Here is a 16,857-nt window from a genome sequence, read left to right as displayed (position 1 = left end):
AAAATACTTATATAAAGAGTTTTAAGTCTGGAACCAAGCCAACCAACCACGAGATGAATCATCATCATGAAACATTTGATTTGGGGCAAAAAAAGAAAATGGATTAAAGGCAAGCGTACAAGACTGCTTAATTCATTATTTTAAGAGTGAACGACTTTGACTGAAACGACGATGGTTGCTCTGTGGTAAACGTAACATCAATGATCAGAGTTCTGTAGTAGTAGTAACTCACTTGCCGACAGTGACTTAAAACGACATAGCACGTCAATGCAGTGCAGTAAACGCTTCCATGGTTTCCATGTGGGTAGTGTAGTACTTCTCCATGACATTGCGAATAAAACACGTTTTTCTTCAAACAAGGTTGATATCATACAGACTTGTGAATTATACAGGAGCATATACCATTGTTTCACAATCTCATAGCTTGTGCTAAGTCTACCTTGGATGGTTACGACATTATGGCTAGTAATCAAAATCCTCGATTCAGAATATGAATTGGATTTTCAATTCCGGAAACTTGCTGTTGAGCTCTATAACATTCCAGGGTTTTTGCCAATGATTTGTAAAAATTGGCTTTGATATTTCTATTTTTTCTGGCTTCAAAACAATTATGGAAACTACACTTTGAAGCAACATGCCATTGCTTTTATACATCACATCAAGTCATTCTTCCCATTATTGGGACAACCCAAACCATAATCAGTGGTCAACCCTTGAAACTCCTTGAAACTCCTCCTTGTTCTTTTCTCGCATGGAGATGGTTCTATCAATATAAGTAGAATGTGTTTAAAACTATATATAGAGGGAACCTCCTGAGTCATTGTAAATGCGATCGTAACATTTCATCTTGGTTTCTGATATGTCATTGTCTGCGCGTATTTGCGCATCTGTAAAAGCAACCTTTTTAAGCCATCTTATCTCGTCAACAAACACATATGTATGTTTGTGTTTTGCCATGTACAGTATGAAGACAACTGTTGTCTATTTTTGCCAAAGGGCCAAATCTGTAAATATACAGATTTTGCACACTTACAAGTATCGCTGCCAATTTATACATATAGATTTCTTCTGGAAAAACAAAAGCCTTGATATGACTGAGTTTTGTTGAAAACAAAGAAAACATCAATATTTAAATGGAGAGGAGACTTCTGTGAAAAAGTTGCCTGTTTCCTTGTAATTTATATTGACGATTTGAGGTTTTCATACAAGTATTGTGAAATGTAGATGTTAATATATACTATTTGCACTTTGAAGAGGTCCATTGAAAAAAATGATGCAATTGAGGACATAGAAGGAATCTATAAATAAATCTATTTTATTATCAACTGTGTCTGCCGATTTATTTTAAGTATCTACTCTTCTGTGTGGTGAAATACCAAGTTACTGAAATTATGAGTCAATACTGGAATTAACGCTATTTTTCATAAATTATGCATTAAAAGTATACTGTGGTGTGTGGATGGGATGGTTCGAGCAGCCACACCTGACCTGGAGCCAGGTGGTTGGGTCAGGGAGGCTGCATACCAGTTGCTCATTGGCTGGCCTAACGAGTAGCATGGTTAAACCCCCATCCACACACCACACCACATGCTTATAAACAGAAACATTTAAAAATGTCGCTAATGCGAAAATAGGAAAAAAATAGACGTAGTATCCTTGACACCCGTTGGTGAGTGTCAAGAGATGATTTGAAGCATCAAGTTTGTGTTGAGCCTGGCTGCCATCTTGGCAGGAACAAGAGTGAATTTATATGATTTTGTCCCAGGATGCCTTGACGTTTGTATGTGACCTAACACATTGGGTCATTGACATAAGTCCTGATTGGCCTGGGGACCTATTATGCAAAACTCACTTTTTCAGTGCTTGTGCACATAAATGTGGGCCTACTAACACACGGACTGTGAAATGAGACAACCCAGTCAGTTTATTGTGAGCTGTTTGTTTCAGAAAACATTTCCTAAAACGAGCCATTCAGCTTTGTGTCTCAGTACTACGTAGCATTGAGACACAGAATTAGAACTGCCCACCATCTGAGTAACTCCACCCACGGCTGGAGCACGACTGGATCCGCGAGCATCGAAGCTAAGAGCTAATCATGGGAAGTACTCTGTTGGCTGCAGAGACCACCACAAATCAGAGGAATTATTACCAACTGTCTGTGACAAAACTGCAGCGTTAGTAAAAGTAAAAGTGTTTTAAGTTTAAAAGTGTGTGTGTCTCCACGGTAGGTTGACTACTGTTGGCTGCGGTACATTATCCACTCTGCGTTTCTCCAAACAAAACTAGATTTATTTAATTTTATTTTCCCAAGTTTCAGTAATAGAATGAAAAGCTTCAAGCCTGGCTGTATCCTGCAATGCTCCAAGTTCTACGCTAATCCGGAACCCCAGTGAAAGTCGGAACAAACTTTTAAATGTGGCCTTGTAGATCTAATGAGTGAAGATTCAGCAACTGGATCGCTTATTTCTCACCTCAGATTTGTTGAGAAACAGATTTTGGTGAATTGATAAGGGAAATAATTGAAAGTTACGGACTAAATACAACGTAACCTGGAAGCCATGCTCAAACACCACTGGCTCACAGAATGAGGGGCCTCGGGAGGGTGGCTCCTCCCACTTAAACAGCCCGTTTTCAGACAGGGTGGATTGGACGACTGGTAAAATGGCTCATAATCTGAATGGTATTTCCGGCAAAAAAAAAAGTTACAAATATGTTTTGAGGACTTCAGAGACCATACATTAACTTGGTGAAAAGGAGCATAATAAATCCTCTTTAAGCAATGCCACAGGCACAAATTAGAACTAGTTCAACATTTCATATGACCAAAGCTTTCTGTCAAGTAATTATCATGCAATGACACCTCAGATTATTTCGTTGATTATTCCACAAACAAAGTTGTTACTCTAGGATTCTGTTGGCTCCAGTCCATTTTTACCTGTCAAAGTTAACCAAAGTTGAACTCAACACGAAACAATTGTGATGATTTACTTTGTTCCCAGAAGCAATTCACCCATCAGATGATTATTAGCTGTGAAGCGTTGCTTCAACTGAGTTGGTTGCCAGGTATGAACTGTAATGCCTGCATCAGAACATTACTGTCAACAAAACTCATCTGACTGATCTGGCAACCCCTCTCAGCAGATAATTGAAGACGAATAAATAGTTATGGATGTATGTGCATTTGAATCAATACCTTTTTTTTCTTACCCATCATAATAAGATTTTGAGACGCCGGAAGGTGTATTTCCTTCATTTCGCAGGATCTAGGCTAGTGGCTTCCCTTTGCCACCTTGTATTGAGCCAACACATTAGCATGAGGCACATCACTATGTTGGTTCAGGACACACAGGGATGCAAATTGTGTTGACCTTCTCGTCTGAATCCCAGTAAGATTGAAAAAATTGACTTTTCCAGAAAACTGTGTCCCCTTAAAAAAACACACACACACACACACACACACACACACACACACACACACACACACACACACACAGACCTTAAGGCTAGGAAAATGGCCACAGTGTACTTTATTAAATTAATTTTGGTACTTTGTGTTGCATTAGATTCAAATAAAAATTTACAAAATCCAATATATACAAAAATGTCATGTTCATCATGTTCATCACTGTTCATTGATTTTTACAGTAAAATGTACGTTTTCCTATTTAATGCATTTTTAGCACTTCAGACTTCCATCACAGAATGCAACTCACCCAATAGTTAGCTCTTTTTTTTCTTAAACATTTGTCATTTTTTTTAAATACACCACATACACCAGACTATTTTTTCTTTAATTCTGTAGTACATTGTCATGTCGAATCTATCCTCTAAAGACACCCTTCACAGCCAGAACTCAAGAGAGGAATGTTCTTTTTTTTCTTTGACATTGTACATTTTGCATACATTTATTTACAAATAAGATAAGGTTTTAAAATTTTTCTTAGTCTACGATTTGTGATCCTCCATTTCCGCAATCAAATAGGTTTTTAAAATGGACATCTGTACACTGTGATTATACAAGTCTAACAAGACGTTCTCCGCCCCTCATGTTACTGTGCTCATACCAAGGCTGGAACAAAAAACAAAAAACCGAACAGATGATTAAAAGGTCAGCCTCGGGCCAATTCCACTTCCTGCTTTCCCCTGCAATTTTACTCACAGACAGAAAAAGTAGGTGTGTTTAGTACTGTAAGTGAACGTCACCATGGAACGCAGTGATGAACGAAGCAGATTCTAACCACCATGAGGGTACTAGCTAGCATTGATATCGGAGAGCAAAAGTGAATGCAGCGGCCACTGGAGCTTTGAGGTGGAGGATTTACTTTTTTCAGTACTGCTTTAACAGTACTGGGTGACTTGATGCATTACTGACCGCCACCACAAGTGTTCTACACGACTCCAAATAGAGCTGACTTCGCTATTTATACCAGTCACGGGTAAAACTCAAGAACCAACACACCTTCTCCGGACGACAGCTGTGTAGTCAGTTGAAGCACAGTAACTTTCTTTTTTACTGTAATGCAGATCGGTAATGTAAACAAATAAAGTCAAAATCAAACACAAGAAAAAAAATAGTCAAGCACACACATGTAGACGGACCACTTTGATCAGATTTCCTAGTAACTGGATCTATGCACCGCAAAAATAATGTTTCCCTACGAACGCTGAAGATTGAAATAAAGACAGGATGTATTTTATTTAATTAAGGCAAACAAAACCTCTACAGCAGCTTAGAATTGCCGTTGGGCGAGCGAGGGTGTTTTCCTGTGATTTGCGCCGGGATCAAGATAACAACACACTCGCATCCTGTGAGCAGGTACACACCAGTCAACTCATTCCTTAATTTCATTGACGTAGCTTAAAAGCATTAATGAACTGAGTTTCACAGCAGCCAGAAACTACCGGCACTGGGAAATAAAAGACAACAGGGAGCACCGAATTCTTTCTGGTGTCCAGTCCATGAGCAGCGACTAGCTTTAAACACCGCGGTCTGACCGGTGTAGCACCAACATGCGTCCCAGTTCTATTAATAGGCCGACGGAAGAAAATTGCACCACCAGCGATCAGGCGGAAGGATTTCTGTCCGGTACCAAAGATGAGGTAGCTCGCATGTACACCTAATACGTAATCGTTTCTTTTACTGTATCGTGGGGACAATCAAACAGAAGACTCTTCAGCCGCAGCCTTCAAAAAGGTCTTTTCGATGTGTAAATGGGTACAGTTGGGGTTCAAGTGAAGTCAAGACACTGTCTTACAAATAAAGCAGACCATCCTGACCTGCTTCCAAGATGGGAAATCGGTGCCATGAATTTGGTACAAGACTGCGTTTTGAACCCTGTGTGCTTGTTGTGGCGGTGACTCAGCACATCAGGCGTGTGGCTGTTATACTAAAGACAGTAAAAGTCGATTTAAAGTTGACCTGTTGCCATTTGTTTGAGTTGTTATACGACCAGTGCCGCCATCAAAACTGGTTGATTCCTGGGTGTCGGGAATTCAGTTAAAGGGCTTGAACCACCGGCCGTCTACAAATGAGGGGTTGATTTAGATCCAAAATATATTTCTATATCAGTTCCTGGAAATAAGTGCATGGCATTTACTAAGTGAATAACTGAATCGAGAATGCGACCTGCTGATATGGCAGCAGTAAAACACTGCAGGCAAGGTGACCAAATCAGCTTCTGTGTTCATATTTTGGTAAGATCACGTGACTTGATGCTCAACAGAAATCATGTGGAATTGTACCAGATATCAATATGCATCAGACAAACTTCTCAGAATTCAAAATCCCACGTTTAGAATCAAACCAAGGTTTGTTAGATTTAGCTTATACCTTCAAGTCATTGCAAGATAAGTCTACAAAATGGTGTCACATTAAACCAATGTCGTAATTTAGTGATGATGCAATGAAAGACAAACAATAATGTGGAATAATGGTAATAATCTATTTTCTGCCTTTCTGACAACTGAACCAACAGAAGCATCTTAAATAATTAATAAAAAACCTTTTTGAGTGCCAGTGTAACTCTACAGCAGTGTAGAGTCTCAGGGTTTGCTTTTGAATTCTCAGTTTTGTTACTTTACTCCTGCGGTAATGGTATTTGGGTTTACAAGTGGTTATAGTTTTCATAGCGGTGATGATATGGAAACTTTGTTGCCATGGTAACCAGGCAAGGTTTGCGTCATTGTTGCTGTAAACCACTCAAGTACAGCCCCATAATAAAGAAGAGCAGTTCAGGTGTTTAATGCAATGTTTTTCTTTTCTCATGAACTTGAAACTGAGGACTCCCTGCAATGTGAAGGGAGTTAAATACTGCCAATTACCCTGAGAATCACCTTCCCGGTCTTCCACTACATGTGCTTTTCGGCTAATCAGAGCTAACTGGCTATTCTCACCCAGCAGCCTTTTGTAATAAGTATCATCTTTTCCGATACATTACAAGTCAGAAAGAAAATAAAAGAAAAACGAAAACATTAAAATTTGTGCTTGGTTAAAAAACAAACAAAGACTGAAGATAGTTCCTTGCTTTGAGAGAAGCGTAGACGCAAGTATAAGCAAGCAGCAAACAAGGCAAACGCCTAAGACCAAGGGTCACAAATATCAAAGTTCATTTAAATAAGACACTGAAAAAACACAACCCCGAATTTAAGGAGTAAAACTAAATGGTACTCTACATCTACTCAGGCTTTGTTTTTGTTTTTAGTTGGGCGTATGTACCTACTGCATCCTGGGTCCACCATCAGTGTTTTACACTGAGCCAACAGAAGCCTAAAGAATGAGGGTTCTGGTGTAGAGTTGCTTAATTATACACCTTTAAATGCCTTTTAAAAGCCTAGATAATAAAACAATTCTATCGGTAGTAATGCATACTGTAAATTTGTTCGGTGTGACAAGCAGGCACAAACTTTTTCGGCAAAAACGTAACCAACATTGAGTGACATTCCAACATGACCCGATTCACATGATTCAACGACGGCCACACCGGGGAGAGAACATGTTCACTAGTGGGGCCCAGCTTGAGCGAGGGGCATAGAACTCCCCTGTTTGGTTTGGTAACGAATGGGACTAGTCCGGTCGTCTGCTACGCTCATTTCCTTCCTTCCCATTTTGTGCTATTTGCTTCTCCCCAGTTATCCTTAGAACAAAAAGAACAAAGGTAACTACGCCTCCCCGCCCCGCAAAAGAAAATGTAAAACTTTTTTTTGTTTGTGAAGCTGTGGTCCTTCATGCCGAAAGCCATTCTCACCTTTAAAAAGACACCATATTGTTGTTTACTTTTTGGATATCGGATGACGTGCATGTGGGGTGCCCGGCGGGGCTTGTGGCGCGATCGCTTTATGTTTTTCCCAGCTCAAAGAAACAGTGGTGGATGTGTAGAGCTTTGCTTTTTGTGTGGCCAGCTGATCTCCATCTTACGGTTCACGGTTCTTTGAAGTCTGGTGTTTCGTGAGTGGGGGGGCGGTTCAAGTGGGATTTCATGACGATTGCCGTCACCTATATTGCCGGCCTACTAGCTACTCACTTTGGGGTATCACCCCTTGAGCAATCTGATTCACTTATTTGCATGTTTCCACGCGTAAACTATACGTTTAAGGAACACCGTGATATACCATGATACATACAGTATGATTGATAGAGTATTAGACATGTGGAGAACATTTAACTGTATGTTGTGAGCACTAGCTCCAGCTGATGGGAGACAGCCCGGAGAAAAGCTTAATGTATACCTTTAATAAATCCAATGACGGCAAACGAGCCGTTTATCACATTTGTGCATGTATGCGTCTTACTCTTTACCAACAGTAGAATCACACACACACACACATCTTACCCCCAACCACACTTCCATTTGTGACTGCGTGCTCAGTCATATGACTTCAGTACACTCTACCTACATAATCTCTTAAGTATAAACAAAACAAAACACTGCATGTTATATCAGAGTATCCCGGTGCTTTGTTTCATATTTTGTTGTTTTGTTTTTTTGCCAGTTTATTTTACTGTCTGCTTGCCCCTCCCTCATTCGCTTCCCATCTCTCTTCTTCATCTCCTCGTCTTCCTCAGCCACCAATCGTTTAGAAACTATGGTTTCTGTGCACTTTCCTCGTCCCATTTCCCTTCACCTCAGATTCCGCTGATGCATTTCTTTGTTTTCTTATCCATGTCTCCCTATCTACCCTCCACCCCCCCGCACTCAGTCTCTTCCTTCGCCTCCTCCTTCCCAGGGAGCAAGCCAAGCGGTCATTTCGTGCCATGCAGCAGCATCTCGTCAGTCAGTTGATGCGTCGGTACATCCGTAGAGCTGCCAGGAAGCTTTGTCTTGGCATTGAATCTGTGTGTTTGTGTGTTTGGTTTATTGTCTGTCCATTCCCCCAATCGATCCATTCTCAGCGATTCACAGATTGTTTTGTTCCACCCAGGCTACTTCAGCATCCGCACATCTTAATCCTCAGTTAATTTCTCTTCTGCTTCTTCTGCGATTCACTTTCTCTGTTTGAGTTGAATCGGCGTCACGGGTGTCTTTTGGACTCTTCTGTGGCCGTTCCCTGATCCTCGGAACCCGGGGGGAGGAAAGTTACGATGGATGGAACCCGTTTCTTTTTGTTTCGTTTTTGTTTTTGTTGTTTTTTAGTTTTGGCAAAAGAAGAACACTGCTGATGATGACGTAGAGACAGGAGATAAGAGTGTACTTGTTCAGCCCGTACCCTGCAGCCAGTTGGAACATCACACAACCTTTTGAAAATAGAGTAAACCGCGTCAAATCCAGATCAGTACCGGACAGGGTTGACGGGAGAGTAAGTCACACAGTAATGCCACCGCAGCTTTTCTTGGACGGCATTTAAAATGAAACCCATCTGAAAAGCGTACTTACTTATGTCATATTCCTCCTCCTTTTAACTCCTTTTGAGAAATAGACCGCTGTGTTCTGTTTGTGTACGTTGTTTTTTTTTTTTTACATTTTAACATTTTCCCTGAACGAAATAATAATTCAAAGAAAAAATTAAAGGGGGCTGATCTCCCAGAAGAAACCATTGTATTGTACGCAGCCCTGTACTTGTGCCGATTCGCAACAAGGTGGAATGCAAAGTGAAAAGTTTAACAAGGAAATAGCTGGAGTACACGAGAGAGATATAGTTGGTTGGTACAGTTTTCTTATTGCCACTGTCAATCTAAAAAGAGGATCGGCCCCCTCCGACAAACCCCCGTTTCACTTCTCGCACCCATATTACCGGGGTCAATATGGTAATGGAATCGGACTATAACGTGGTCTCGTACTCCAGCCTCTCTTGCACCAGGGCGTCGTCCTTGTACTGCAGCCGGGGGGGCATTGGGGAGCAGTCCACAGCCAGGATGGCCTTGCGTATGCTCCGGTCCAGGACGTGGCGCTCCCAGGCCGGGTAGCGGTTTCGGCACAGATCTATCTTGATGACCGTCTCATCAAGCCGTGGGGCACGGGAGGAGGGCGTCGAGGGTGCCGTGGGACGCACCTGGAACACCGGCATGCACCCGTCACGCTCTGAGTACTTTCCCAGGTCGCGCTCCAGCGTGGCAGCCCCGCCGCGGTTGGAGCGCAGAGAGTTGGTGGCGCCCTCGGCTGGCAATGCCGAGAACTGTGCGGTGGGGTCCAGGTCGAGGGCCTGGCCACTAGGTGAGCGGCCGAAGCGTGTCCCGTTGGGGTGGAAGAAGGCGTAGTACATGAGCATGAAGACCACACCGGTCAGGAAGCTGCTGAAAATTACGCAGAGCGCTGGCACAGCGAAGGAGTCGGTGGCGTGTGGCAGGCGGTAGAGGTACCACAGAGTGCTCAGTGCGGCGTTCTCCACCAAGATAACCAGGTAGTAGATGAAGAGACGGCACCTGCCGTGGGGAGAGAGGGAGCATTGGATTAGAGCAGATAATCCAGAGACCGGATAGTGAGAGACAAGGATAGAAACAGGAATAAAATATTGCGGCAGTTTCGCCTACCACACACCACCCAAGTGGCATTTTCAGGGACCTACGGCACAGAGACACAGACAACGGGGTTTCAGACACACAGTTTATTGTAGAGCATGGGCTGGGTGGAAGTAGTCGGGAGCAGATAGACATGTGTCATGACACAGGCTCCACTCCTTAGTGTGTGTGGGGATGGGGGATTTGCCTGTTGCTCACTAGACCAACCAATGAGCAACAGGTATGCAGCCACTGTGATCCCGGGCCCCAATTACCTACACCCAGGACAGGTGTGGCTGCTCAAACCACATCATCCCCACACCACCAACATATTTACTGTATATCAAATTGAATAACTGATTGATTCAAGATTTCAGGATTCAAGATTCAATATGTTTATTTGTCATACATATACATACAAGCTTACATAGTATATGTAGTGAAAAGGCATTGCGGTGCACCTGGAGATTATGCACAATAAGTACAAACTGGTCAATAGCTAACTGGCATAATAGCAAACTGATTAACTAACTAACTAAACTAACTGATTCCTAAAACACAATTCAATTAGTAAATAGAATAAAATAAGAGTAAAAAAAGGTAATATGCACAGTAGGAATACAAAATAGAAATAAAAGTGATAGACTATTGTGTATATACAGATATGTGCAGTAAAGTGGCATGTGAATAAAGTGAGGTAGTGTGTGAAATATACAGTACGGTATACAACAGTACAGCACAACACTACAGTAACACCAAACAGAACAGCAATACAGCACAGTATGCTATAACCCAGTACAGTGGTACAGTATGCAGTACAGTATGCATCATACAGTACAGTAAGGCAGTGGGGCCTATGTGTGTGTCTCAGTGGGGTCCCCTGGTGAGGTCAGCATCTACAGTTCTAATGGCTTGCGGGAAGAAACTCTGTCTCAGTCTCTCTGTCCTCACTGCATGACTGCGGAGGCGCCTTCCTGACCGCAGCAGCTGGAACAGTCCATGTTGGGGTGGTTAGGATCTTTTATGATCCTGTGGCTCTGCTACTACACCATCTGGTGTCTAAGTCCTGCAGGGAGGGGAGGGTAGTTCCAGTGGTACGTTTGGCTGAACGCACCACCCTCTGCAGGGCCCGCCTGTCCTGAGCAGTACCGTTCCCAAACCAGGCAGTGATGTTGCCTGTCAGGATGCTCTCCACTGCTCCAGAGTAGAAGGACTTGAGGATCCCCACAGAGACCTTCTTCAGCTGCCTGAGGTGGTAAAGACCCTGCCTCGCCTTTCTCACCAGAGTGTCTGTATGTATATTCCATGTCAAGTCCTCCATGATGTGGACATCCAGATACTTGAAACTGCTCAGAAGTCGACAGAAGTCCCATTAATCATCAACGGCGTGTGTGTCCTTGGTTGAAATCCTCTCCTGAAGTCCACAATCAGCTACTTAGTTTTGCTGACATTCAGGAGTAGGCTGTTGTCCTGGCACCAGAGTGACAGGTCAGTCACCTCCTCGCGGTAGGCCTTCTTGTCATTGTCGGTGATCAAGCCCACCATGACGGTGTCGTCAGCAAACTTGATAATGGTGTTGGAGCAGGACCTGGCCACACAGTCATGTGTGTACAGGGAGTACAGTAGGGGGCTGAGGACACAGCCCTGTGGGAATCCTGTGTTCAGGGTGAGGGTGCTGGACATGTGCCTCCCCACCCTAACCACCTGGGGCCTGGCTGTGAGAAAGTTCAGGATCCAGGCAAACAGCGGAGTGTTTAGTCCTAGCTCCAGCAGCTTGACAGCCAGTCCATTCGGGACTATGGTTTTGAAAGCTTTTGGCTGGGGAGGGGCTGCTCTTGTAGTTAGTAATAGTCTGCAGCCCCTGCCATAAGCGTCTGGAGTCTCATTGCCCCCTCTGTAGCTCCACTGTGTCTGTATGTCCGTTTAGCGTCCTTCACCGCACTCCGCAATTTATAGGACACCGCGTTGTAATTGTCCATGTTGCCGGATACAAGACTGTCATTGTCAGCAGCCGTGCGAGCATTCAGAACACCGTGGATGGATTTATAGACCCACCGTTTCTGGTTAGGATATGTCCAAACTTTCACCGTACTGTCCGCTATCGTGGCTATGAAACTCATAGCAACGTCCATAAACTTGCTGACGTCACTCGAACTTGATTGGAACATGTCTCAGTCCAAGTCACTCAGAGCGTCCTGTAGCACAGCTTCTGATTGGTCCAACCACTGTTTTATGTCCGTTGTCACTACTGGCCCACTTACGATGAAGGGCTTGTAAATAGAAAGCAACAAGATGGTGGCGTGGTCGGATTACCCGAAATCAGGGAGTGAGACAGTCTCGATTCCGTTCTTGTACGGTGTGTAGCAGTGGTCCAAAGTTCTTTCTCACCTGGTGGCACATGTGATGTGTAAAATTAGGCAGAATGATTTTAAGGTTCGTCCTGTTAAAGTCCCCAGCCACCACCACAGCCGCGTCACGATGTTTGTTTTGAAGTCCGCACAACAAATCATACAGGTCAGATAGTGCTGTCGGTGGCCGCCTGGGTGGAATATAAATGGCTCTGATGATGGCCATGCTGACTTCCCGGGGGAGGTCGAATGGATGGCATGAGATGGTCAGCTGTTACAGGTTCTGCGAGCAGGAGCAGGAGAGAATCCTGATGTTGTTGGGGTTACACCAGCTGCTGTTGATAATGAGGCAGAGGCCTCCACCCTTGGATTTCTCCCCCGATCTGTCCGTGCGGAACACGGAGAAGGACTCGGCTGTACGTATGGCGTGGTCTGGCAACAGCAAGTTCAGCCATGTGTCCATCAGGCAGAGGACGCAACAGTTTCTTGTGTCCCGTTGGAATGTAATCCCCCCCCCCTCGAAGGTCATCAATCTTATTTTCCAGGAACTGGATATTGGCAAGAAGGATGCTGGGCAGAGGTGGACGGTAGGGTTGCATCCTCATTCTGATCCCAATGTCGCCTCGCTTTACTGCGGTGCTTCCTCCAGCGGTGCTCCCGTGGAACAGCGAACCCATTTTTGCTATGGTCTTTGTTGATAATGTTGGTGCGTAGAATCTCTGCCGGCCACTCTGGATCAGTGGATAAAATGTCCCAAAGTTGTTCTTTCAGGGAATTTTTAATATCCATGAGTGTATTGCGGTCGTAGGAGATCAGTGCCGATTAGCTTTTGATGGACATGACGTAGTAAAAGGAAAAAAAATACTAAAATGTGCGTAATCTACACAGATCGTTGGCGCAGGCGACCACAGGGAGCGGCAGCAAGCTGCCAGGGGTGATAACAAAAATCACATATAAGCAGATTTCAGTCAATTCAGTCCAATGTGTTTAGCTTGCATTGGAGATCAGCAACTGGCTATAATTTTATATCAAATTAATTTATTCTATATTGTGTATAATGTAATTAATATATACAATGAGTAATTTAAGTAACCTATCATTCTCAACATTAACAAAAACAGCCCTTTATTGTTGCAACCCTTTATTTTACAACCAAGTGTAATATTTTATTATTATTGTTATATTAAAAGAAAAGACGGGGGGCGCAGCTGACTTGGTGTTCTGGCGGGAGGCCCACTGTCTCACACTTTGAAAACCCCTCGAGGCTCTCTCCTGCTCTGTCTGGAGTCCCGCTTCTTATTACATGTGGACTGTGGCGCAGGAGGTGGAGCAGGTCACCCAGTAATCAGAGGGTTCCTAGTTCAATCCCTGGCTCCTCCTTGAGCAAGACACTGAACCCCTGCTCTCGATGAGCAGGTGTGCGCCTTGTACGATTGCCACCGCGTGTGTGTGAATGAGTGAATCTGAGGCACGTATTGTAAAGCGCTTTGAGTCGTCGCAAGATTAGAAAAGCGCTATATAAATTGCAGTCCATTTACCATTTACATTCCAGGCAATCATAAAAATGGTGGCAATGGCAGTAACCATTACCAATGATATTTAAGGATACAATGTCCATTGCCTTTGAATTAGAGTTTACTTTGTTGAACATAAAGTATGAAGTGCCGCACAGGTGCAGCAGTATGATGTGGCAGGGATCCTAAATGACTGAATGAAACACACTCAGACAAATGTTGATCAGTGGCCCTACCTCTTCCTTTCAGATGCACATTGTTATTTTTGTTGTTGTGAAAAGAAGGGGAATGACCTTTGATCCCTATAAAATTACTTTTATAGTGCTAGCACTTTTTAGACACACTCTCCCCTGCGCTAGATATTGGACTATTGGACTATTGGACTATGGTTTGTGATATGCAGCGAACTAAGACTGTGAAAATATTGTCCAATGTGCAGTCTTTAACACAAGACAACTTTTTAAGAACCCAGGTATTGTTACGTACGTATGTGTTAGTAAACAATGGAATTGGTCTATACGCCAGAAAATAACTTGCCAATAGCCTTCTAGTTGAAGATTTCTAAGGAACAGACTTTGTTTGGTCAGTCCAATCCCTCTTCAGTTACAACGGCAATCATAATACAAGTGGCTGTATCCAATGATATTTACGGATAAAATGACCATGCCTGGCTCTGCCCAGTTACGCCAAGAAGAAATCTGCGAGCAAGCAGAAAGACGTTTTGTAAGCAGGAGAGCAAAGATATTACAGAGCAGAGATATTAGGCACATGAGTGCTGTCAAAGCGCTCGGAAAACAATGTGTGATTGCGTGTTTGTTTAAGTTGCATGCGTAGAACTCATTTTGTGCTCATGAATTCTGGCACAAATATGAGGCCATACTTAGTTGTATAACTGGGTTGTGCTAATCCACACAGTTGACTCAGTGAGCTGCAGAGGACTTTACTGTCTGAACCTGGGACTCCAACTCTGGTTCCATGTAACCCAGTGTCTTGAAATGACATCAAATCAACCAAAATTTGCCTGAATAGATAAACCTTTTGGACGCAATGCACAAAATAAGTTGTGGTTTACAAACAAAAAAAATAAAATGAGTGCTCCACCATATTACTATGCAGGATAATAGGTAACAAGTAGTCCCCTGTACTGAGGAATCTGTGAAAAACACATGCATGAAAAGAGTTTTGAGGAGTTTTGCTGCTTCTAGTTACAATGAACCAATGAAAATTGAATTACATAATGTCCATGATACAATACCTTGTTCGGCCCTCCTTCACGTTGAACCAGGAGAAGATGTAGACAATGCCCACCACCATGTCGAAGACTATCTCCTCCCATTTGCTGATGCAGAAGTCGGTCTCGCAATGGACGATCCAGAAGGTCATGACACACCAGTGCAGGACGATGAAGATGCCAAAGTACAGCTGGAAAACGGAGGCAAAGAGGGCAAAGGTGATGACGCGTGCCGCAATGGTGAAGAAGTGCCAGCAGAACTGGATGATCACAGCCAGGTAGCTGATGGGCTTCTTGTCGTCCCGTGAGTCCCGCAGAGCCTTCTGGTAGGACGCCAGTGCCCACGCCAGGGATACCAGTGAGGCGGCCGCCGTCATGCCTGGCATGCATCAGCACATGTACAGAGAGAAAGGCACAGAGATATGCAGACAATCAGTCAAATGGAGGAAACAACAACATGTGGGGCAGAAAGATCCATTGGAATTGTTGACTATCTAAAAATATGAACGGACTGAAGCCATCACAATTATACATCATCACCTGATTGCAATTAATTGAGCTAATTTGATTAAGCTTGACTCTATTCTTCTGACCTTCTTTGTAAAATTGTTAGATTCTACAATCATATGTTTCTGTTCAAGTTTAAAGGGAATTTGAAGCCAGTAATGTTGCAACAAATAGAATCCAGAGTTGGTGCTCGTCCCAAATGCGTATGTTCTGATGTTCAATGTCACTAAATGTCTACTCCATAAGGTGGATGTGCATTATTAACGGCGTATACTATGATAGTGGCATAACATAAGCAAAAAGGACAAATTGTCAGGACAGCAACACACAATTGCTAATATTTTTACCGAAGCAGTTGCACTCTGGTCCTACTGGCACAGACAGAAAAACGTTTAAAATTCTTCTGTAACCAGCCAGGAGAGGGGCCACGCGAGACTTCTCAAGTGGGTCAATTGCACTCTCCTCATCTCCGATTTAGCCAATCGGATTGTAATTGAATGGCAAACGAAATATACGAATATTATTGGGGTTTGTAGAAAATCGTTTTTTGGGGGCACAGAGGTCTGGAAGAGGGGCTTCTATCTCAAATCCAATGCTTGAGGCTGCGGACAGTATTCAGTTCTCCGGGAAAGAAGCGACTGCAGCAGTGGAATGAAATAAGACAGAAAACATGGTGGGCGTAAATCCATCAGATGTGTAACTGTGGATATGGGTGAAAACATGCACTGAGCTTTGTGAGTAGACGTGGAATGCAAGCTGCATCACAATAAGTTCTACCGTCATTCATCTAACATACTCAATAACTGACTCTCAAACACACTCACACACAACTACTTTATCCCCACTCTCAGCACTCATATTCTTTGGGATATGGGGTTTTTGCACAAACAATGAAAGTCGTTTCTGATAGTCCCTCTCTTTCTCTGCCGGGCCCTCGCAGTCAGAAGGTTTTTGAAGGAGCGTCTCAATAGATAACAGGGATGGGTAGCAAGAGCAGCTGCTGTGCCACAGGCAATAATCCCTGTCACCTCGGCCATCTTTGTAGTAAAATAGGCAATTCTAGAGCATTTTTCAGGGTGTACGCTTTACTCTGCGTTAAATCATCCCAACAGCTTAACATTTTAAAGAAATGCATACTCTATGCAACTGTTTTGAGACAGAGCTTACTTCAGAAGAAACGACTCCCAGTCAAATCGGGTTCAGTCAAATCGACCCTTGAAAAGAGGTTGGTTACTTCAGAACGCTGAGAACCTTCTGACATGGAACATTTTTGTTGTAGAAATGGCCAACTAAAGGTTCTCGTGCACCAACGTTGCAGGAACAGAG

At 43.4% G+C, this 16,857-nt stretch overlaps 1 protein-coding gene across 1 annotated transcript in view; it reads right to left on the bottom strand.

Annotated features, from left to right (window-relative positions):
* Nucleotides 1-9,213: 9,213 nt before the first annotated feature.
* xkr4 (XK related 4) overlaps nucleotides 9,214-16,857 on the bottom strand; it is a gene marked incomplete at its 5' end in the record, with an annotated part of 78,521 nt that continues 70,877 nt past the window's right edge. Inside the window, 2 exons of the mRNA XM_080011462.1 lie at nucleotides 9,214-9,856; nucleotides 15,049-15,403. Coding sequence (XP_079867588.1) covers nucleotides 9,256-9,856; nucleotides 15,049-15,403 — 956 coding nt within the window. The 3' untranslated portion in view covers nucleotides 9,214-9,255. The remainder of the gene's footprint in view (nucleotides 9,857-15,048; nucleotides 15,404-16,857) is intronic.

This window comes from Zeus faber (assembly GCF_960531495.2).
Source record: "Zeus faber genome assembly, chromosome: 12".
Classification (NCBI taxonomy): Eukaryota; Metazoa; Chordata; class Actinopteri; order Zeiformes; family Zeidae; genus Zeus; species Zeus faber.
The sequence above is the reverse complement of the archived record's forward strand: the minus strand, read 5'-3'. Positions and strand labels throughout refer to the sequence as shown.